Source organism: Anabrus simplex, chromosome 5 (genome assembly GCF_040414725.1).
Source record: "Anabrus simplex isolate iqAnaSimp1 chromosome 5, ASM4041472v1, whole genome shotgun sequence".
Lineage (NCBI taxonomy): Eukaryota > Metazoa > Arthropoda > Insecta > Orthoptera > Tettigoniidae > Anabrus > Anabrus simplex.
Genome location: NC_090269.1, coordinates 96,142,301 through 96,167,066, shown reverse-complemented (window position 1 = coordinate 96,167,066; position 24,766 = coordinate 96,142,301). Strand labels below are relative to the sequence as shown.

Below are 24,766 nucleotides of genomic sequence, written 5' to 3'. Positions count from 1 at the left end.
GGGGTAGAAAAAAGTAGAAATAATTCAGTAGCCAGCCCCTTTTTATCAGGGGCCAGCACATTTTTTTACAAATATACATCATGAAAACCGCAGGTTAGACTAGGATATAGCTACGTATTGTTTTTGAAATGTGACCTTAAGTAGTATAGTCTATCAGCTCATATAAGAATGGAAATTTTTATTTTAAAACATACCAACCCAAATAATCACCAGTCACCTTCAAGGTCAGAGTCTTTTAAAATTACACTACATGTGCCCGTTTGATTTTCCACCAAAACACAAACGATCAATACATTTTGTTGCATAAAAGTCCTTTAAAGAGGATCCATTCAAAGATATCATCACGAGATCTGCTCGGCAAGCTTGGTTCGCAGTTTGTGTTTAATAATATTCATCGTGCTGAACCCTCCCTCACATGATGAGTCGATACAGGAATTGTTGCCACTATACTAAGGAGCTTTTCTAAAATCGGAAATCGTCGTTTCGTAGTCCGCGATTTTTCAACTAGATTATTTAGTGGAAGACCTTTCCCGACTACTTTGAACTCGTACCACTCGCTCAGCACATCTATACGTTGTTCTCCTCAATTTGAAGGTGTTTTGAGAAATGAGTGGCAAGAAACTGTATATCACTGTTGCCATAATTTTTTACTTGTTTTCCTGATGGACAGAAATATGTATCAAAAAACCAATGGCACTTTGAATGTCCTCATTTTGAAGAAATGTGTCTTTCAGGAAGATAATCCCACTTGCCAAAATATGCTCCTTGTCGCTCGTGAAATTCTTATTGGACACACCTGATACTTTACTCCACTAAAAACTCCTGAAAGTGTTCTAGCAGAAACAAACTTTTCTGCCATTGGGCCCTTGGTGTTCTGAAGTTTCTGCAATGAATTAATTGCATTATTTTCATGCGCTCTTATCTGACTTAAAATCGGATCACGTCTCTGAAATAGAAGTGAAAGTCTTTTGAATATACTCAGTCATACAAGAAATGAATTGTGATGACAAATTTGAACTCCTTGATCTTTAGAAGACACTAGCTGATGTATCCGTGCTTCGCAACGGAATTCTACATTTTATACAGAATTCTAGGTTAGGTAGTGTACACGTTGTGAGAAAAATTGTGTTCAATTGCACAGCTCTTAACCCTCCGTTACACGCGCCGCGGAGTGAGAGTCCGCACTTTATTATTCTTTGGTATCATAGGCCAAAAGTGCAAGGCAGAACGGGCTGCCTTCTTGTAGCTTCCTTCTGCAACAATACAAAGGCCGTGACGGTGTGAGAATGTCTGAGTAATCGCCGAGCTGTTGATTACAGAAGTTTATATTGTCAACTGCAGACTTGCGGAGTCTGAGTCCGCAAGCGTGTATTATTGACTTGTTAATCTTACTCTTTTGGTAAGTCATCCATTCTTCCGTTGCTATTTATTATAAAATTATATACTTTTATTACTTACAAGTGTAGTAGTGGGCTCATTTTGATATATTTTCTACTTGTGATTATTTACAGTGGGATAAACACAGTATTACAAAATGAGCTAAGAATAATTATTTTGCGTCCTCTTTCCAGTTTGTTGGTTTGATTTATTCCGAGAGTTATGTATCAAATCGAGCAGTGGCTGGACGACGAAGTTGGTGCAAGTGATGATAGTGATCGGGACGTCTAGATGACAGTGATCGTAATTCTAAGAGAAAACAGTCCATGGGTGAAAAGGACGGGACTGAAAGTCAGCAGCATGAAATGTATGTTGAAGGGACTGGGGGCAGTGGAATCATCGGCCTGTAATTGATTCGTAATAGGAGGGTCAGGCAACCTGAACATAATATTATAAAACACTTGCCAGGAGTAGTAGGAGTTTCCATGAATACTGAGAAGCCAGTTGAAGCTCTGCAATTGATCTTTACCGACGGAGTGCTACAAGAAATCGTAACATGCACAAATCGCCATATATATACTTGTGTCATACAGGTCAAGAAAAGACAAAGTTGTATTAGTTCCATCTACTTTCCGTGAAGACAATTCTATTTATGGTGATTCAGATGGATCAAAACCCTCAATGATTACCTTCTATAATGACAGGAAGTCGGGCGCTGATAAGGTGGATAAAATTAAATGCACTTACTCCATGGCAAGAGCATCACGACGTCGTGACTTCTTCCGTGCGATATACATCAAGTAATAGAATGTAAAGATTGCAATTTTATTCCAAGAAGTAAATTAATAACCAATTAGTGTTAATTTACAATTAGATTTGCAAAGTCCTGTGATTTGCAGTTGATAACTTCCAATTTATCCTGAAGGACTGAAATGTAGATTATATATCCATTTATCAATATTAACAAAATCAAAATAAAGTAATTACGATGTAAGACAGATTGACAAAAGAGAGAAATAAGGAATTCTTGGAAAAATAATTGAAATGAAAGGAATGGAAGCTTGCAAACAATCGCGGACTGTCAGTCCGCTCACATGTAATGGTGTTACAACAGAGCGCGCGTTTAACGGAGGGTTAACGTTACCCTAGAAACGCGACGGGGAAGTCACCAAAACGTCTTTTCTCATATGAAGACTGGGTTAGGGAATTTCCAGTGTAATGGTAGGATCGCTTGCCTACCAACAGTCACAATCAGGTTGGCGAGTTTTCATTATAATTGTAGACACACTCTCCACCTGCCTGTTTACACCCTCAGAAAGACTGTCTTAGTGGTTTTCCCAATTGAAATAAACATAGATCATTACAATGAACTCAGTAGGAATGGTGCGATTAAAAGCAATGCTTTCGTATGAAATACTCGATCAAGTGAAAACCACACATTTTCTCACTTTTAACGAACAGTACTACACTGCCGATCTAATAGTCCAAACTTTCAGAGCTGGAATGACCAAGCCGCAGACAGCCATGATCCGTGAACACTCTTCGTCTTATTTCGGCGGGCGGGGGGGAGAGGGGTGTTGAATACTGGAGAGTTCCAGGGCAAGAACTATGCCCTTTTACTGATCTCTTTCCTATGAGTACCCGATTAGTCAGAAAATCTCAATTCACTACACTGTCGGCGGAATAATCCATATGACCTGGAGGCAAATTTTTCCTTGAAGCCACAGAAAAAAACCCTCTTCACTGCTAATTTGGAATAAAATGAAAGTATAATTTAATAAAAGTGATGAGGAAGAAGCTTGTCTTAAGAAACGGTTCTTTTTACGGTTTAATTTTATTTTGAGTTATTTAGTGAATTGTGATGCTATAATTTGGAATAGGCCTAAATTGTAATTCTAGACCAGGCCATACTACTACTACTAAGTGAGCCTATGCCTTAAGTGTATGCTACAATACATAACAAAAGTTATAGAGAATACAACATTTCCGATCAGTTATTGCTTAATTCAGTTTTACTGTACCGAGTGGTAAATGTGAAGGCTACAATATCGAAAGAGCATAACAGTGATCAACAATAGCATTACATTGACCATTGTTTGTTGTGTATTGTAGTACTTTTCGATAGGGCCAATAACATATGAATATAAAAATTAAATTTCAGGCGCCTTCCCCTAAACTACAATTTCATCCAGGGTGAATAAAATTGTTTATAGATTACACTGTAGTTCCTTATTCCCCGATTCTATATATACCGATTTTTTAAGTTTCACATTTTTCAGTGAGTAAAGAAGAATGAGTTGGAGTTGATGTGCAACACAATGAACGTTTTACCAAATTTTTGTAACTAAACCATTACGGACACCAATCACGCATAGTGCTTCATCAGTCCCTATACCTATTAGTTTTGTACCGTGAAGAGTTCTCCAAGCCCTAACTGAAGCAATTCTGTTCCTTGAGCCTCCATAGAGCTATCACTTGTTGCATCCTCCAATCTGTTGATCCATCGAGTAAGATACTGACATGAATTTTCCCTGATGTCACACACAAAATCTTCACGAAGGTCTGAGGCAATGTATGAAATTAATTATCTGCATTGTGAATCATTCACATACTTCTCCGAATCAGTAACATTCAACTTGCTTAACAGTGCAACCAAACCTTCAAAATCAATGTAGGGTCTGTTATTTTTTGCAATATGATAAGATTCCATGAACAGTGCATTCATATGCTGTAACATATTAGTATCCATTTTCTTTACACACTTCGCTAAAAGTGTGAAATTTCCGTTTGTCTGAAGATTGAAATTTCTACGTATTTTTAATGTTTGACTTATCAGTGTCTTGAACACCATAAATTTCACGCTGGTCATTGTCATCCTGAACACTACAGTCGGCACTTCCATCAAGTGTTGTCTCACATTCACTCGCTTCTGTATCACTTTGTATTACCTTTACGGGCCATACTTACGAATGAATCCGAAAGAGTACTCGCATGTCAATTTTTGCGGCTTTGTTAGTTTCATTTTGCTGATTTTCTCAAGTACAACACAGAAACGTAAAACACACCAGCGTTAAATGGCTTCCAGGTTCGCGGGCTCCGGTGTCTGATGCTATGTTGCCAATTTTCCATTAAAGCACTGGAATAAAAACAGCCGTATTTCTAAAGTGCGAACCGTCTATACCGAAATGCCGTAATTAAATTGAAAGTATAAGTTGTGTTCAGTTCAAGTACAAGAATTGATAAACACGTCAATCCGTATGTTCCAAGCTCAAAGAATTTGTCAGCACTGCTTTGGTGGCAATAGTTTAGGAACGGCTAGTCATGGGAAGGAAGGCGGTAATGTAGTGTTTGTGGAATTATTTAACGTAGTATTTCTCTGCATTTCTCCACAACTCTGGTCTGATCTTTGCACTCGGCTACCGTTAGCTGATCATCTGTAATTGAACTCTATGTGTTATGATATGTCCACAGGAAAGGATAAGTCTTGTTTGACGGGTTACAACGATGTCTCCCATGACCGCTAGGCAGCTCTCGCGCAGAAATAAAACGTCCAGTTCCAAGGTACGAATAGCAATTACAGAACCCAAGACTGCCAAAAGCTCTGAAAATATTTACTGCACATATTAGAATATATGAGATACAGAAAACACGTGAAACATCCCGCGACTTGTTACTTTGTAAAGTGGTGGGAATCCTCATGTAAGGGAACTCGGATTTTAAAAAAAAAAATTCAAAACCGAATTTAAAATTTCAGGCGCCAGGTAAAACTTTTCAGGCACCATGGCGACTGGGCCCCCGGTATTTTTCGAGCCCTGCCCTTCACCATCACAGATTTATTCCAGTTCCATTCTCGAACTAATCTTCAGCCAGTAACCGCAACAAGATGCAAGTTAACTTTGCATTATACCCCTTGGTACTACACCTTGCGAGTACTGGGGCTTCAAAGTTGCCAATTCTTGACAGGGTGTATATTACTAGAATATAACAATTACAATTTAATTTCAAGAAGTAAATTGTGAACAAAATATTTTTTGTGAAAAATACCAAGTAAAAATTACTAAAAAGTAATCCCTACAAATAATTAAATAACTTTTACTCAATTACTTCCCAAATTTGCTCACAACTCTCAAGTCTGATTCATTAGAAGAGCAGTAATGAATCTTTGAATCGTCTATCAAGCATTGTGCAGAATTGGCATTGAAATTATCTGTTCTAATAACTGTAAATGAAAAATTACAGCCTGTAGCCAGTTTTCTTTGATGAGAAGTGATGGTTCCCAGCTAGGGGCTAATTCAGGGCCTCTGTAAAGCCTAAAATCTCACGCATGCAAAGTGAGGCGCAGAGGTTTTATGCATCGGTCAGACACTGCTTGGTCCAGTGTTTCGTTTCGAAGCGGCTCGGATGGCAGCATGTTGCAGAGCGAGTGAAGAAAGGGGAGACAGAGTGACAGAGCTTTTAATCAAAATCAAGGAGTGGGGGATCTGCACTCTGTTCAACCTAGCAAAGTAGTCTTATGCACCTTGTGCCACGCAATGCACCGGTACATGAACCCCGAGAGGCCCCGGTCTAATGGGTTTTCCTGAGGTACTAAAACACACTGAAAGATGGTCTTTCTTCTCCCTGCCAGTCAGTTAAGGACTATGATGTTCTCAACAGCAACAATATTGGTTGTAAGATGTTTTCTGAGGTGGTAAGTAACTCCACTACCAAAATTAAGAGATTTTTAAAGGGAAAAGTTACATAGTATGTACTGGAAGTTTCACTAACAAGGCATGAAAGCTGATTGGCCATTGCAAAAGTCCTTTGCTGTTACTTGCCAGAATAAAATGCTTGGAATCATTGTAAAAAGTTTCCTATATTCCTTTTTCTGAACACACTGTACCTTCCAATGATCCTGTTATTTATACAGAGTGATTCAAACAAACTGGAGTAGCCCATACAAGGGTCGAAATACAATTTTTTATTACAAACATTTAGCCTAGGATGAAGCCCCGCATCAGGGCAAGCCTGGGAATGTGGGAATCGCATAATGGACAATTTCTCCAAAATGTTCTTTATTCCTAAACAATTAACTAACTGACAATATGAGCGACAGTCTCTTTGCACACAGTGAAGTTAGGCAATGAACAAACTTGTTTTTCACAAAAGCTGTTCAAACAGTGCCCACCACATTCAAGTAGATGGTTCCCTGCATTCCCAGGATTCCCATTATCCAGGCTTTATTCCTAGGCTGTGAAGTTCCTATTCAATAGTAGCAGTATTTCAGCCCCTCTTAACACACTACTAATGTGCAAACTTCGAATAGCCCAGCACCCCCTTACATGTATTCCTGCTATATATCCTTTCCAAATAACATGCCCACTATATTTTTGCAATCTAGTCTTGTGCGGGAAATTCCCGACTGTTCGCGCACATTTTCTTTGCCTTCCTCCCCTCTGCATAGGTCAAGTATGGCAACATCATCTTTTGCCCATCATTATTGCCTGTCTCTGGCAAGATGCTGATCATAGTCTGTTGCTCAAGTTGCCCAGAAAAATGAAATTAGATGGCAATGCTGAAGCAGTATATTTTTATATAAATAATGGTGTATGGCCTCTGAAGAGGCCTGGTGCAGGTCTTTTGAGTTTAAGCCGTACAGGCGACCTGCAAGTCCGAGGATGGAACCTTATATCTGATTAATTCTAAAGATGAAGATAGCACACACATTCAACCCCAAGCCATCAGAATTAACCAATGAAGGTTAAAATCCCCAAACCAGCCAGAAATCAAGCCTGGGACCCCTTCGACCAAAAGCCAGCACCCTAACCATATTGCTATGGAGGTGGACGTACTGAAGCAGTAATTTCAGTGTTCTTATGATAGGTTCATTTCAATGTCTCTCTTCCCTCCATGGGACATAGAAAACTCTTAGAAATGGTGCAATAAACATCATAAATAGTCTACAATTTCTTTACGAATATATACTTAAAACAGAAATGAAGTATTTATTGATTTATACATAAATTACAGGGAGGTAAAATTTGTTCTGAGCAATTTCTGACAGAAGAATAGCTTAATGAAATGTTGGAAATAAGGAGATAAGCTGCTCAACTAAGCAGCATGTTCCAAGCTATCAGCGGCGTAATGGTGTGGAACAACATTAACATATGAATAAACTTAAATGGTTGTTTTCAAAGTAGGAATGATCATAATATGAAGATAAACTCAAGAGGACAAATTGCAGAAACTATTTGTTTAAAGAAAGAGAATTGGGGATCAGAATAATTTACCATGGGAGATGTTCGATAAATTTCGTAAGTCTTTGAAATCATGTGAAGAAAAGACTAGTCAAACAATTGATAGGGAATAGCCACCCGGGCAAGAGCTCTAAATATAGAACTCATTTTTTAAATAGGCCATTATTATAATGGATCACCACTCCCTATGGTGTTTCATACCTTGGGTGATGTCAAGAAAAATGAGGCACATCTGAAGAGACACTGCTTAAGCAAAAGTTGTCACAAACCTCAATTCGTTAGTTTGGTACTAACCCTCCATGAGCGGTGGTAATACTGTACATGGCTGTAGGCGACAAAACAAAAAAAAATTGAAAAAATAAAAAAGGAAGGGCAAAATTTTGGAAACTTTTTCTAAAATGATAACAATAAACCCAAATTAACCACATACGATGTGCATTCAAGTTCTAAGGCCTCCGATCTTTTTTCTCCAGACTGGAAAGAAATAGAAACATGTGCATTTTTTCAAAGGAGCCCGCGTTCGTTGTCAAAACGTCACAGAGATGGCAGCACTATACGACAGATGGATTTTTAATGCCAGCCGCGAGAATGAGAACTGTTTTAGATACTTAAAATGGCGACGTTTTCCTTACGTGAACAGTGTGCAATCATTCGTTTTTTGAATTTGCGTGGTGTGACACCAATTGAAATTCATCGACAGTTGAAGGAGACGTGGTGATAGAGTTATGGATGTGTCGAAGGCAGAACATCGTGTGACAAGCCGAAACAACCTCGGGCTCGCACAAGCCGGTCTGACGACATGATCTAGAAAGTGGAGAGAATTGTTTTGGGGGATCGCCGAATGACTGTTGAACAGATCGCCTCCAGTATTGGCATTTCCGTGGGTTCTGTGCACACAATCCTGCATGACGACCTGAAAATGCGAAAAGTGTCATCCAGGTGGGTGCCACGAATGCTGACGGACAACCACAAGGCTGCCTGTGTGGCATGTTCCCAAGCAATGTTGACGTGCAACGACAGCATGAATGGGACTTTCTTTTCATCGATTGTGACAATGGATGAGACGTGGATGCCATTTTTCAATTCAGAAACAAAACGCCAGTCAGCTCAATGGAAGCACACAGATTCACCGCCACCAAAAAAATTTCGGGTAACCGCCAGTGCTGAAAAAATGATGGTGTCCATGTTCTGGGACAGCGAGGGCGTAATCCTTACCCATTGCGTTCCAAAGGGCACTACGGTAACAGGTGCATCGTACGAAAATGTTTTGAAGAACAAGTTCCTTCCTGCACTGCAACAAAAACGTCCGGGAAAGGCTGCGCGCGTGCTGTTTCACCAAGACAACGCACCCTCACATCGAGCTAACGTTACGCAAACGTTTCTTCGTGAAAACAACTTTGAAGTGATCCCTCATGCTCCCTACTCACCTGACCTGGCTCCTAGTGACTTTTGGCTTTTTCCAACAATGAAAGACACTCTCCGTGGCCGCACATTCACCAGCCGTGCTGCTATTGCCTCAGTGATTTTCCAGTGGTCAAAACATACTCCTAAAGAAGCCTTCGCCGCTGCCATGGAATCATGGCGTCGACGTTGTGAAAAATGTGTACGTCTGCAGGGTGATTACGTCGAGAAGTAATGCCAGTTTCATCGTTTTCGGGTGAGTAGTTAGTTAGAAAAAAATCGGAGGCCTTAGAACTTGAATGCACCTCGTACCTTGTTTAAAAGTGGAAACCCAACTTTGAAGTGGTCTGAAGACAAAATATGGTCTCAGTCATTTTTTTACTGGAAGAAGGGACACTCCATATGATCTGACAATGTTTAGTCTTCTGTATGTCTACCCGCAAGTCCCATTTCCTGATACGGGGTCGGGGATGAGCCAAGATTAATTTATATGGCGCGCTTGTACGGCTATATGCCCTTCCCGAAGTTATCCTAAGTTGAGAATGCCAGCGATGATGAAATGAATGATTTTTAATTATATTGGGTAAGTAGGTGGAAAAGAAACTGCTGTGGCATATGAATAGGAACTGCCCCAGCATTTGTTTGGGTGTGAAAATGGGAGATCACGGAATATCATTCTCAGGACAAGTGATGGTGGGGATTGAACTTGAGTGTCCCGAATACAGGACTTAGTCCCACAGGCGTAGCGCAGCTACTCCGCTCTGTACACATTAGTCCATTATTATGAAATCGATGTACAAAAAGCTACTTTTAACGATGGTTTTCATTTTGTGGCTTGATCAAAAAGTGGAAAAATTACTCAAAGAATTAGTCACAGTAGCTGAACCCACGTTCCACACAAATAATCTACAGGATGTGTTTATCGAAGTTTGACTGCAACATTGACCCTTGATCAAGATTACAAATTTGAATAGTAGTCAGATTTAGGACCGTTATTACATACGTCCCAACCACGCTGCTAGTGATTGTCACCTGTGTGGTTGTTGCTCTCAAATGAGCTGGATACCGACATCTTTATCGTTAACCTGCTTTCATGGTGCCGTTTCACCATAAACTGTGAAAATATGTAATACGTGCGAAAAAACTGTTGTGCAACGTGTGCATTACGTAACTCTAACAGGAGCAAAAATACTGCAAGATACCATCAGCATTTCCATAATCAACAGAGTTGAAGTAACAACTTCTGCCATCAATGAGCATATTTGTGCACCTCCTCGGCTAGTAAAGCCGTGAAATTCGAATGGAACATTTATATACAGTATATGTTTTCGCCCCGAGAAAAAAAGAAATTTAAGAGCATATACAGGGTTATTCAGCTAAGTTGTCCAGCTCAAATAACTCTTGAACTGTTCAAGATATCGGGATTCTATTTTCACTTTCAGTAATTGTAAGAAGGGCCCTCGTAATTTAACTTTCATTACCTTTTCATGGCGTGAGCATCTTCTGCAATAATGGTACTAACTTTGCTTTTTTAAATGGAAGAAAACCGTTTCTACATGTAGCTTTATACCTATAAACATTACAAATTCAGCACCGTGATTGTTTTGAAAATCGGACGAGTACTTTGAGAAAATTTAATGTATTCAAACGTGCTTCATTTGCCAGCTGGGGACTGCCCTGTTTGACTCGCTCTATATACATACGTACACACGCACGTTGTGTTTCCGCCCACAAGTTAACTTCCTTCTCCAACGAGCCATATATGTTTTGGCTGAGTATGTTTGTAGCTATCTCTGTACTTTTATACCACCATAGGAAAATCACTACAGAAACCCTCATCAAGCCATCCTTTCCAATTACATCTATAATAGCTCTTCAACTTTATAAAAACCTTTGAGAAACATGGCCTGATACTTCTGGATATCATGTTTTAACTGAACGGCCTCTGAACTTCTAGCTTCGAAATGTCACCTTACCAGAACTCTGCTTCCAAACAGAAAAGATGCTCCTGCTTCCATCAAGGAAACCCCCCCCCAAAAAGATAGCATACCACAATAGTGAAAATGTACAATACGCGAACCTTTTCTTGAGCCCTGAACCATATTGGCAATCTATGAAACACAAACTATGAATCGCTTATTCATCGCTGTGCGACATCTGGCGTACACTTTACGAACTAGTACGGTTGTTGTTTACACAGCAAAGCCAAACTATATAATTCATGCTAGTAATAAGATTCGCATCGAGAAATGTTATATAATGTTAAATAATGTATGTGTGACACAGTTGTTGAAGTAAGATAATAAATGTTTAGAAAATACATATCGATCGATCACATTATCGATTCAATTCAGATTTCATTTCCATCCAGTTGGCAGTATAACCGGAACCAGCAATGCTCCCTCCTTACTATCACCCCGTAAAAATCGGGATCAAGAAAAGGTTCGCGTATAGAACTAATCCTTGCTTGGTGCAACATGAGAGTTGTACATGTAGTACATCCTCATACAGATCAAAAGGAAAGTGAAGGGACAAGGAGATGAAGTTGAAAATAAACCAAGTGTAGTTGTGAATTATAACACTTATTTGGGTGGCGTCGATACAGCCAATCATTTGAGTGCAACATACTGCTTCCTCCGTTAACACTCAAATGGAGAAAAATATCCTTCTGGGGTATGGAGGTTTAAATTATAAATGCCTACATACTCTACGCCCAGAATGCTGAAGCAAATCACACTAGGCCCATTAAACATGTAAATCTTAGCAGACAGCTGGTTAAGTAACTTGAGACTTCCGTAAAGGGGGCGGTAACTCAAGAAGGGGGTAGCATTCCATTTCAGATGAAGAGCAAAGACTGGATGGAAAGCTGCACATCATGTAAAAGATCTCTGGTGACACATTTGGGGTTTACCGGACGAAATTCATTAAATCTCGGCCCTAGATGCCCAAGAGAGTTCCGGTTTACTCGGTCTACCATCTAGTGGGCCTAGAGTAAAACGGAACATCGAACTTGACGAGCAGCCAGCCAGATGGCGTCAAATTGAAATGTCTACACGCGGTAGCTGAGGCCATACGATTATTATTATTATTTGCACATCATTACACACCCAGAAGGAAAGCACAGACTGTATTGTGTGGTCCAAGCAAAATGTTCCAGGGGGAAGACAAGAGAGAACCTACATTTGTGAAACCTGTCAACATAAACCTGGACTTATGTGGAGAACTACTTCAAACGGTACAGTGCAATGAAAAATGAGTCTTGAACTGGTTAGACATTTCTCCGATATAGCTAAACTTAAATTCTTGCTCGAGTTTATTTTATTTTGTTTTAATTTTGTATAGATTTCACTATTTATCATTAGATACTTTTTCTTTTTCAAAATCTGCTTGGACCAGACAGTCGACAACCATCAGAGGATAATATGAGGGAGTTCCAACTTTTCGAAGAACAACTGCATCAGCTAAAGAACGGTATCCACAATGCTATGAGCTGGCTCCACGGTGTAGGGGTAGCGTGCCTGCCTCTTACCCGGAGGCCCAGGTTCGATTCATGGCCAAGTCAGGGATTTTTACCTGCATCTGAGGGCTGGTTTGAGGTCCACTCCACCTACGTGATTACAATAGAGGAGCCACTGACGGCGAGATTGCGGCCCCGGTCTAGAAAGCCAAGAATAATGGCCGAGAGGATCTGTCGTGCTGACCACACGACACCTCAATCTGCAGGCCTTCGGGCCGAGCAGCGGTCGCTTGGTAGGCCATGGCCCTTCGGGGTTGTTGTGCCATGGGATTTGGTTTAGACTAATATTATCAGTTAAAATCAGATTGACTGCAAAAGGTTAAAGGTAATAAAATGAACATGTAGGTCAAAGCCAAGAACATTTTAGCTTAAAATGAATGTGAATCTGTGACCCCCTGTGCTGCAAATACTTACTGTATGTACGAAGAAGATTTTGAAATTTTTCGGCTCAACTCTAAGTTCTGGACTCCATGGAATCTCTCCCTTTAGAACCATATCCACAGGATCAACATAATAAAGATGCGGTCCCATAGTGAGCAGTAGCATTCTCCTCCGTGCAAACAACCCCTGTTCAAAAATTACACCATTACATTTTTATGGTTTATAAGAAAACACAGAAGCAATAAATACACTAACAGGCCAGAGTAGTCATTTGGTGCAACAAGGATACAAAAACAGTGTGTTTCTGCTTCCCATCTTCAGAGAAATTCAATTTTTACCAGTAATATTGATCATTTGAGAAACCCATATATCTATTTTAGGTGGAATTGAATTATCAGTTTCCTGTAGTGCGAGACAAAAGAAACACCACAAATCCATTTATTGGTGTTTTATTTTTATTTCAGGAAACCATGTGTCAACATTGTTAAGAGAACTTGCAAGCTTTTCAGTTTGTTAAAATACAAAATGTAACATTCAGAACCCTTTAACATACCTGTAAAAAGTTTTACAGTGAATTCTAAATCATTTGCAATGTTGATTTGTTTTTATGGATGTGGCATCTCTTTACCTTCAGTAACTAATTTACCACAATTTATCTTTCAACTGAAATCTCATCTACTATATTACAGTGGACTTCATTCTTAAATTCTGTTCAGTATAAGACATTTTTGAAGTCTGCACAAAAATGCACAGAACAGTTTACATACTGTAGTGTTTCAAATTCTAAATGCCTATATGCATTCTCATCCTACCAAATAACATACTACAATATTACAAGCTATATTAAAAGTAGCAAATGCTGAAGCTAAGAGATCCTGTTCGAGTATCTTGCCTGGTAGTCGTAATTGTTGTTGAAGCACTAAGTCTATATGGTCTAACACCATGGTTAGCTGGTTTGAGTCCAGTTGGATGAAAAAAATGTCACCGTCATAATGTTTGACAACAGGGTAGGAGAGGTGGTGGTAAACAATTTATTATCACTAGATTCCATGCCAAAAGCCTGGATTCAATTCCAAACCACTCCCCAGTGTGCATATGGAGAGAGGGCACATGATGCTGTTGATGGTGATTAGTCTGTCGGATGGAGACAAAGTTTTGAGCAAACCCCTTGGTGTTATTCGACAGGAGTAGGCTACGTGCCGACACAGATTTTCACCTTTACATCATCATCATTCCACATTCAGGTCTCGCATGGGAGTCAAATAGAACGCCCTGCACTAGGCGAGCCGAACACATGTCCAGTAAGTACTGTTAAGAGAATTAGAGGTACTGACAGTAAGGTAATAAACTCTGGGAGTGTAAAGGACCAGGCACCTTGAGCACTGGGATTACAAGAAGTGTTGGGGGGGGGGCAAAAGGCAAAATATACTACCTACAAACAAAAATTCTAACCGCCAAGATCAAAGATCAATGACCACAAAAGTCACACGTGGCATAGTACTCAGTCTTGAGTTAGCGATACACATGCAGCGAATGGTATTTAGCGCCTGCCCCACAGCTGGCAACGCACAGTGGAAACCTTGAGCGATTATTTCGAAGGTCTGCAACTAGTGGAGACCTGTCCTTTGTACATAGTTTTGTGTATTTGCTGTCTATACCATAATTAAACAAATGTTTACCAATGGCCTGTGTTCGGTCACTTTCCTACGAGAATCTCCTGCAGTCACAATTTGTCTTCAGGCACTATGGATAAATACATATCCTATATTCCCAAATGAATATCTTAGATTTTCCGTGTTGTCTCCTGTTCGCGAGAAAAAAAATGCCATGATTTATGACTCAACCCTCGTATAGGTATTGAAAAGGAACAAACAAGTGTCAAATTAGGATATACAGAGAGAAACATGAAAAGGAACACATTAGTGTTAAGTACAGAATGATTAGTGCCTTGAGGCATAACTCCATACATCGTATAGACCACCTTTTCTTCACTTGCTGCCGACCTCCATGCATGGTATATACACCCCTGTACGCCCAACTTCATTTTTACAAAGTTTTGAAATTGGCAAGATGAAAATGGTACATCTGAAAGTGAAGAACTCTGCCTTCCTTGCATGTATGAATCAGCCCAAATCAGCATTTCTTTTCTTTCTTCAATGAGTTTGAAATAGTCTGACCTCTTTCCGCATCAGAGCGTATAGACTTAAATTTCTGCTGCATTCTAGTGGACGTATGTTTCATTACAGGATGTTTCCTTATGTAGGCTGATAGTATAAATCACCACCTTTCCACTGATATCAATGTTGACATCATCTGGTGAGAATTTCTATACTTCTTCCAATACCTTGGAACCTCTTATGACTCTTAATTACTTTATTCATTATCATTTTGAAGAACAATATTTTGTGGCAGAGAAGCAGTTTGCAGTTTGAATGAAAGAAGTACCGTATTTCACGGCATAATCGTCGCACTTTTTATACCAAAATTTTCGAAAAAAATTGTAGGGTGCGACCATTATACGATGAATATTTAATACCAGTATTTGTATTACTCAAAAAATGTATTTATAACTAAATTGTATTTGATACAAATTTAAGATGCACGTAATACTCGCGTTTATACATCAAAATAATTAAAATAGTCTAAAACAAAATTCATAATTTTTCGCAACAATTCGGCGAACGTTTTTCCAACCTGAAAATAAAAATGAACGTATTAAGTTAATTTGTCATTAATTTGAGTATTAAAGTTAAAATATTACACTTGCAAAAAATTATCGCTTTGTTGTGAAATGCGGACTTACCGGTACGCAATTTATTCCAAATCTTCGGTGTCGCTATCGCAGGTTTCGCTATCTGATGCGCCGTCCTCGCCTCTGTTAATACCAGTATCAGATTCTTCGTCTCCCTGCCACACTGCGTCATCTTCGGAACCGTCTAGTGCATTCGAAATCCCAGTCCTTTTGAAGCTCTTGGAGACTAGTTCAGGTGGTATAAGATCCCAACTCTTCTTCACCCACGAGCATAACAAGTCCAAGGGTGGACGCCTGATATTTCCGGCGGGCGTCAATTGCTGATCGCCGCTCATCATCCACTCGTTGTAAAATCGACGTAAGTGGTCTTTAAAGGGTTTATTAACACATACGTCTAGTGGCTGCAAAGCAGATGTTAGGCCACCAGGAATGACTATCTGTCGTGTCTTATTTGTAGTGAGAATTTGCTTCACTTCGTTTACGAGGTGACCTCGGAAACTATCTAAAACATGCAGAGCTGGTTGTTTTAGTAGTGCACCAGATCTTCTATTCCACACAGTTTTAACCCAGTCCAGCATGAGTTCTACGTCCATCCAACCCTTTGGTTGCACTCGTACATGAATTCCACGGGGAAACTGTATATTCTTAGGCATCGTTTTCCTCTTGAAAATGATGTAAGGCAGCAACTTTCTCCCGTCAGCTGTAATGGCTAGCATTGCCGTGCATCGCAACTTCTCACTACCGCTGGTTTTCATTAATACACTCCGTGATCCTTTTAGCACAATAGTGCTGTTGCGAGGCATATCAAAAAAGATTGGAGTCCGATCGGCATTACCAATTTGAGAAAACAAGTACGAAGTTTCCTTGCGCAAACGTATGACAAATCGGTGAAAATTTACAATCTTGTCCGTGTAATCAGCAGGCAACTTTTGGCTTAGTGTTGTTCTCCTTCGCACTGACAGATTGCATCGTCGCATGAACCCCTTAATCCACCCACAAGTCGCCTTAAACCGAGTTACCGGTATGTTGTGTTTGCGCGCTACCTCCTGTCCCTTAATTTGTAACATTTCATATAATAAACTGCAGCCATTGTTACGTATTTCACTGACGTACCAAAACACTTCTTCGTCAATTATAGGAAACTTCCCTGTTTTAGGACCTCTAAACGCGCGTCTAGAAGGGTTTGTGCTTTTTAGCTTGTTTTTTACTTTCCGCCAGTCACGCACCAACTTATCACTCACAAAAAAAATTTGTTTCTGCAGCTCTGTTCCCGTGCTGTTCAGCGAAGGCAATTACGCTTAGCTTGAAGCCCGCAGAATAGTTTCTATATTTACCCATAATCGCTTATAAATGCTTCACACGTTAATGTTTTGCGATATAAATGACTTTCCGTAATTGTTCACTATTAAAACAAATTATTTCTGCAAACCCCCAAAACACAAATTAAAAACTTAAATTCTCACGCACACATGTCTACAGTAATCACGTAAATCTGAAACAAATAAATGCATCTGTGATCTGTCCATTCCAGAGCAGCCAATACTGTTAGGCAGCAAGGAAGCATGCAACAATTTATCAGTTTAGCTCGTTGGTTGCGACACACTACTGCGCTTGCGCAAAGCTCGCAAACCGGAGCTCTAGCTAGCGCGGTGTAAATCTACTGTATAGTTGACTGTATTCCGAGACGTCAGTAACAAACATTCATTTTTTTCAATTTCTTTTAAACATATGGTAATTAGGTTAATATTTCTTCCCAGTTATTGATGATTTTACATTACATTGCTGACGAGTTTATAAAATAAAACTTTAATAGCATTGGATAATAATTATCTTGACTGCTTGGATAAAAGTTTTCATCCCATGCCCGGACACTTATGACGTAGTAGTAAGATAAGAGTCTAGCGATGACAACTGAGACATCGTAAATAATTCGGCTGAATAATTCCGTGGAAATCTGCGTTATCGTCTTGGATTTCACTTCGTGCGCAATAACACAGGAGCCGGCCCCATGGTGTAGGGGTAGCGTGCTTGCCTCTTACACGGAGGCCTCGGGTTCAATTCACGGCCGGGTCAGGGAACTTTACCTGTATCTGAGGGCTGGTTCGAGGTCCATTCAACCTACCTAGCCGGTATTTCCTGGCGACGTTGCCGATAAGCGATAACTTACAGCCTTACGTATTTCAAATGGGAACTCATATGTAGGTGGTGAATAAATAGTACACTGTCTCGCGACCACGTTGTCAAACTGCCGATAGTCTACCGGTAAGCCATGCGTCGTACATATACCGGTATTATTTATTTATACGTTGTGCAACATGTCGCAAACGTGACTGTGTTGCCAAATTGCCCATAAACCATACACGTATTTAAATTGCGCATTCATGTGCAACTTACGTTGCAGTTCCATTTACCTTTTAACCAGATTAGTGAACAAAATTTGGACGTGCGACGATTATATAATTAAAGGTTTAAAGTCCGATTTTTGTATTGAAAATAAAGGATGCGACGATTACGCGGTGGCGACGATTATGCCGTGAAATACGGTAATTAAGTTTGAATAAATCAAGCATAGTACTACACCAGACTGAACTGAGCAAAGCGAGAGTGGACGGGTAACCATGGGAGGGCATGGTAAGCACGACCAAGTAATGGACAACAAAACATGAACTAATCATCCCATTAACCTGGGATTTGTGTGAAAATAATTTGAACTATTATTCCTGGTTCTTCCGCTCAAGTTCCCAAGGCAACGATTACCCTAGTTTTCACTGCATTGTGAAACAACCCATGCAAATGCAAGAACGTCGCTTTCATTGCATATAAAATGTGTAAAGTCTCTTCATTACTAGACTATAAAGTCAATGAATGTAAACTACACTCTTATGTCTCTACTGTAAACATTTAAAAATAATCTAAGCTAAACTGTTGTAACAGCGAAGTTGTAAAGAGAGATCTGCATTATCTTAGAGCTCACACCTGAATCAGCTCTGTCTGCTGGGTAACGCAGCACTGAATTTTTCCCAGTCACTGAGGGGTAAGCAATCACAATGTACTCTCATAAGCAAAAAAAAAAAAGTGAAGCACTATTAATTTCAGACAAAATTTAATGTTGGTCTGTTTCAAACATTGTATAAATTAAATTTTATAACATTACAACAATATGGCATTCTACTGTAAGTTGATAAGCTCATTTGAGAAGTTTCATCACAATAACTGATGAGCATTGCTGTGAATCCTCATGCCACGTATTTTTGTGGATATTACAGCTTTCTAAGTCAGGTCACAATGGCCCTTTCTCCTGAAAACACACCAGAGGCTGTGGCATTAGTGCAGGATGGGCGCAGTATGTGCTATGTGGCGAATGTTACAGGCAAGTTTTGTTCTAGCATGTACAGAACTGTTACAGGTAATGAGATGATAATATCTATACCAGGAGACCCAGTTCTAGCTGGAGGAGAAACATTACTGAGTGTTTGTACACTCTTTGACAAATTCTTTGTGATAGACACACAACAGCTTTGGAGGCTTGAAATTGTTTGTCTAGGATATGCTTGAAAGAAGTGCTAGAAGTCATTTCCAACACACTGGCTCTACTTCAAGTTCCAGGCAAGTGGGAAATCATATCATAAAAGAACATTCAAGACTGCATCCTAAGCATCCTGATCGAATCACAGCTGTAACTGCAGCTAAAATTGGTATTACCTGTTAATGAGGCAACGGAAATAGGTTGCAAACAAGTAGACAATGTAAAAAAAAAACAGTGCATAGCTCCAGGTTTTGACATTTCCAAATTTGTGTTGTTGGTGCACTGTTGTGATTGCCACGATCAATTTTTGTCAATTATTGCACTTAAACTTTTCAAATGGGAGTATTTAAGATTCATTAACATATGACAAATTTCATATTTGAATTTTACCAGGCTTCAAAAGAACTAACATAAAATTTTGCCTTAAATACGTATGGTTTTGTTCTTTTTACTCATCTTTGTATACTACGCAGTATTATGTTATCCAAGGAATACAATGCACTGAGAAAGACCTTACAACAGGGCATGTATGCATGGTTAATATGCAATATATAGTATTTATCAGCCGACTTAAGGTTAAATTTTATTAAATTTAGTACGTTATTTACCTTCCGCTTATCCACAAGTCCTTGTTTAAGTATGAGGTTGTTCTCCACAAAACGATGCCATTTACTCTCCTTAGCCTGCACCTCTAGTCTGTGTCGCAATTCCTCTTGACTGACATCAGTTATACTCTTTTTCTTGCGTGGTCTCTCAGGTTCTGGCACTCTGTCTGCATCCTGCAGGTCCAAACCCAGGAGCCGTGTTAGCTGTCTGTCATCCAGCCCAGGTTCCAAGTGATCAGGCACCTTCACAACAAACACAAACTTCAATGTAGCAATTGAAAAGTCCTACAGATGTTTTATGTGGCAAAAAACCCTAATATTAATGTATGTCCTTTATTTTTGTGATAAACTACCAATCAGTATAAGAAAATATAAATTTGAATGCATTTTAACACACGTAAATGCCATCCATTCCAGCCACGGGATCAAATATTTTGGACAACAGCAATCGAGACTGAAGGACAACACATTTCCAATGTCAATAAACAGTTTCCAAGGACAACCCATGTTAGGATGGATGGACCTGGTTAACTAATAGGAAATGAAGATTAGCACTTCCCGTCCTTGGTTCCCATTTGCTGTAACAGATGAAAGACTGGAGCTGCCTGTCCTCCACTTACATCTCAAGTTTCTTTTTCACAAATATAGATAGTGCCAAATTGTGATATCTGTAGTATGTACTGAAGTGTTTGAATTTCCTCGACTACAATCTATTATTTTGCGCAAGTATTTAAACTTTGGCGGGTATCTTTTCAAGTACATGTGTGGTATGTTTACATTGTGATCATGGCTGCACCAAGCAGTAAAGGGTATTTTGATGACAGTTCAAGGGAAAACGGTAAGAATGGGGAGGAGTGCACACATGAAAGCGATGTGTACAAGACTGATTGGGCCTGGACTCTGAAGCAGAATAATCCAGTAAAATTCCATCTGTAGTAAATGCGGAATCAATCTGTTGTTTTCTGGATAATTTCTTTAATCTGGAACAGACATATTTAGTCACTTCTCTGGCTATGATTTTTAGATACAGATCGCAAACGAAATTCAAGTATGCACACATTTCATTTCTGACTGGCAGAGATTGTCGTAACACACAGAAAGATGCATCCATACATGAAATTAAGGCTTATTTTGACCTTATTATAATAAGGTCACAGAATATGAACCTAACCTGAATAATTACTGGATCACAAAGAAAGTTTTTATACTCCCTCACCTTTTTTGAAACAATGTCTAGGGACACATTCAAAAACATTTCTAGATCATCATCATCATCATACTCCAGTCGCTCGGGTGTGGTTAACAAGCCTCCTCCACTCCTTTCTGTCCTACTTTTCCTGCTCTATTACTTCTGCCACATCCAATCCAGCTTCTCTAATGTCCATCATACACAACCATTAACCAAGCTCAAGGGAGATTAAGGTCATCTTCCCTATCCTTCACTTGAGTAATTCTTGTCTGGCGCATCCACGTTGCGGGAGGGGGTATCCTCCACATTAGTAGGCTGGTGTGAAGGAGAGCTAAGTTCAGGCAGGAACCCAGTCTCACGGGGTATGTGGAACCTATGCCCAGGGTTACGAGTGAAGCCCTTAACAGCATCTTAGGCAGAGAAGGAGACCTTCGGAATGTTAAAGATGGTGGATGAGGCAACCCATCCTCTTTGTGGAAAATTGGAAGAGGAAACCACTGCCTTGTGGAGAAGAGGGATCTTCAAAGGCTGAGGGAGAACACCCCCCCCCTCCCCCCCAAAAAATCAGAGGCGTTAGGTTTAACAGGTCAGCAGATGAGTAAATTTGTACTTTCTTTCAACTACAATACATTTCTAGATATGTAAATTTTCCATCGGTGGAAGGCAATGACATATTGAAGAGTAGACCTAACTGATATGATTCTACAAGCCTTCAAAACAGTTTTTTCTCCAAGAAAGGAAGTATTCATTGAAGAAAGTCTGATGGCATTCAGTGGCAGGACTTCCTACATACAGTTCAATCCTTCTAAAAGAGCTTATTTTGGGATAAAAATTTACAAGGTAGGTAAAGGGTTAAGAGAGGGCCAAGAGGCCTAACTTTGCCACAGATAATAAAGACTTATCTATCTGCAGTACTGGATATCGTCTCAATTTTGAGATACACTCTGGCAAAAAAGAAATCATTCCTGTAGAATTATCCAAGTTTCTCGTTAGTGAAAGAATTGTATTACGTATGTGTTCTGATATCTTTGGTGAAGGGAGGAAAATTTACATGGACAATTGGAACAGCTCTCCCCACCTGTTCCAAGATTTATTGAAAAGAGAAGTGTTATGCTGTAGGAACTATGCGGGGGAAAAAAAAAAAAAAAAAAAACAGGAGACATGCCACCGCAATTGGAGCCAGAAAAACTTGGAGAACTTCATTTCTGCTCAAGCAATGGAGTGTTGTGTGTGAAATAGGACAAGAACGATAAAATGATGCTATCAACAATGCATAAGCTAGAATATGAAGAAGTTGTGATAAGACAGGTGCAGAATTCCATTTCTAGGACAGTCCTGAAGCCCAAACTAGCTGAGAAATACAACACACACATGGGTGGAGTGGATAAACCAGACCAGAGATTGTGCTGCTTTCCTGTCATGAGAAGGTATGGGAAGTGGTACAAGAAGATATTTTTCTACCTTTTCAATATGGTCCTGTACAACAGCAGTGTGATTCACAGACTAGTTACAAAACATGAAACTCACTTCACACAGTTCAAAATAAATCTGGCTAAAGAATTGTTATAATCTGTTTAGCTCCCAGAAAGATGATCTCTAGGAAGGCCATCAACAGTGTCCACTGCATCTGCAAGCAAAATTCTGGGCAAATTTCATAGAAAAAATAACTTGAGACATCAAAAGCTAGGCCACCCCAGAAATGCAGATGTACAGCCAAGGGGAAAAGATCTGAAATTGTTTACCAGAGCAAGAAGTGCCTTATTTGGAAGAATGTTTCAAAACACACCACACAAAGTAAAAACTGTGGTTCCCCCTGAAATGTTTTAATCAATTGTCAGTTTGGCCATATTAAACCTACTTTCAAGTTAGGAAAGAAAGAAAAACAAAGAACAGTAAATTTTTGTTCTAATATTCAATCACATGGAGACAAGTTCATAATTGAATTCCAAATTTATTTTGAACAAAATAAAACCATGGTACTTGGACTAGAATGATGATCTTAAATAAACTGATGTCCTCATCCCCAGGTGGTGCAGCTCTTTTTAGGCACACCCCCAATGGAGGTGAGCTGCATGCATCATTTCAACCACATACCAGCCCTCCTACCATTGTTAAATTTCTGGCAGTAACAGGAATTGAACCTGGGCCCCCGAGGACGGCAGCTAGTAACACTAACCATTACACTATGGAGACTGACCAGAATGATGATAGAGAAGGAATTACAGAAACAATACTGTTGAACATTTAAATGGTGAGCCAATAGAGAAAAGAAAGATTACTCTATTCTTGAATACATCCAGATATTACCCACACATTGAAGGAGAGATGAGACTTTGCAGAGCAAAATTAAGTTACAGGAATATATGTGAACACTCCAGGCACTTCTTGCTGTGGTAAACAGTTTCAGATCTTTTCCCCTTGGCTGTATGTCATCTCATATTTCTCAGTAAGACAACAAACAGTTTATTTTTGATTTTCCTCATTTAATTATGTACCTCTTTATCATTCCAACCAATTTTTCTATATCGTCCCTGCTCTGGCAAACTAACGAATCTGCAAATTATCCAAAAATTAGGAGAGCTAAAAGAAGTTGTGATTACTCATGTAAAATCAATTTTTATATTTAATTGTTGGTTTTATGTGTTAGGCATACAGAACGAGCTGCAGATGTGAGACTTTGTCAGAGGGTAGACAATATATAAATAACAAAATCTAGACCAGAACTTCAGAACTACAGATTCCTTAGTTTGTCAGTTTCGCTAGTTTGCCAGAGTGGGGACGATATTATTTCTTTTCAGTAAGTGAATAACTCTCCTGTAGATTTGACAAGCATCACTAGCCAGGTACATGCTATAGTAATGCAGTACAGTATATAGCCAGCAACTCTCCATCAAGTGATGAACAGCAGAAAACAACTGAACTCCTTTAAGTGACCAACTGCTTTTAAACAGTCATTCGTCAGAATAGGACGAGTCCTCAAGTACAGGAAAGAATATTGAAAGTATCATGCAGTATCTTTCGTCAGGGTTAGAGCTGCAAAAGAACAGCAAGAAGTGCCTTATTCCTTTTCATTTGGAAAAATGTTCCAAAACATATTACAGATCAGTAGGAGCCTAAGTGAAACCTTGTAATAGGATAGAAAATATATAGATAGGGGCAACCCAATTGTAATATCAGCCTATAATTTTATGTGATAATAACTGGTCTTCCTTATTAAAAATTAATCTAAATGAATTAGTAGGAAAATAGATTAAGTAAAAAAAATCCTTCCTTCTTGTACCAAGAATCGACACAGCCCCCGCCCCGGACAGTAGCTAATAGTGCTAACCGTTGCACTACAGAGGTGGACAATTAGTACAAAATAGAATAGAAAAAAAGAAAATACCCTATAGTGACTCCTCAGTTCCTCGTTCTCTGAAGTACCAGGTAAATATGGGTAGATCTGGGGCGGAGTCTGCTTATGAAGGGACTCAAATTCAATTCCAGTGAAGAAGGGATGCGCACGTATCGACGGATAATTAACAGTGTCCAAAGCGCCAAGTCTCTTACTTGAATCCAATACCTGCACCAAAAGAGAAGAGGCATTATTCAAAAACAATCTAATCCGTTTGTAACGACATAATAATATACAACTCCAAGAACACTAACCAGAAGCTTCTCCACAAGATGCCTCGCACTAGGAGCAAACCCATCCGGAAACTCGTATTCCAGCTTTGTGATCTTTTGAAAAATTAAATATTCACTCCTGAAAATAAAACAAGGTTCATGAACAATACTTGGGA

The 24,766-nt window shown here is 39.5% G+C and overlaps 1 protein-coding gene across 4 annotated transcripts in view; it reads right to left on the bottom strand.

The window, feature by feature from the left end:
- Nucleotides 1-24,766, bottom strand: part of Pdk1 (Phosphoinositide-dependent kinase 1) — a 411,719-nt gene that overhangs the window by 1,237 nt on the left and 385,716 nt on the right. For all 4 annotated transcript variants that reach the window (XM_067147018.1, XM_067147017.1, XM_067147019.1 and 1 more), the window contains 4 exons: nucleotides 24,633-24,729; nucleotides 24,370-24,546; nucleotides 19,799-20,038; nucleotides 12,946-13,098 (listed from right to left, as the gene is read on the bottom strand). In XM_067147018.1, coding sequence (XP_067003119.1) covers nucleotides 12,946-13,098; nucleotides 19,799-20,038; nucleotides 24,370-24,546; nucleotides 24,633-24,729 — 667 coding nt within the window. The remainder of the gene's footprint in view (nucleotides 1-12,945; nucleotides 13,099-19,798; nucleotides 20,039-24,369; nucleotides 24,547-24,632; nucleotides 24,730-24,766) is intronic.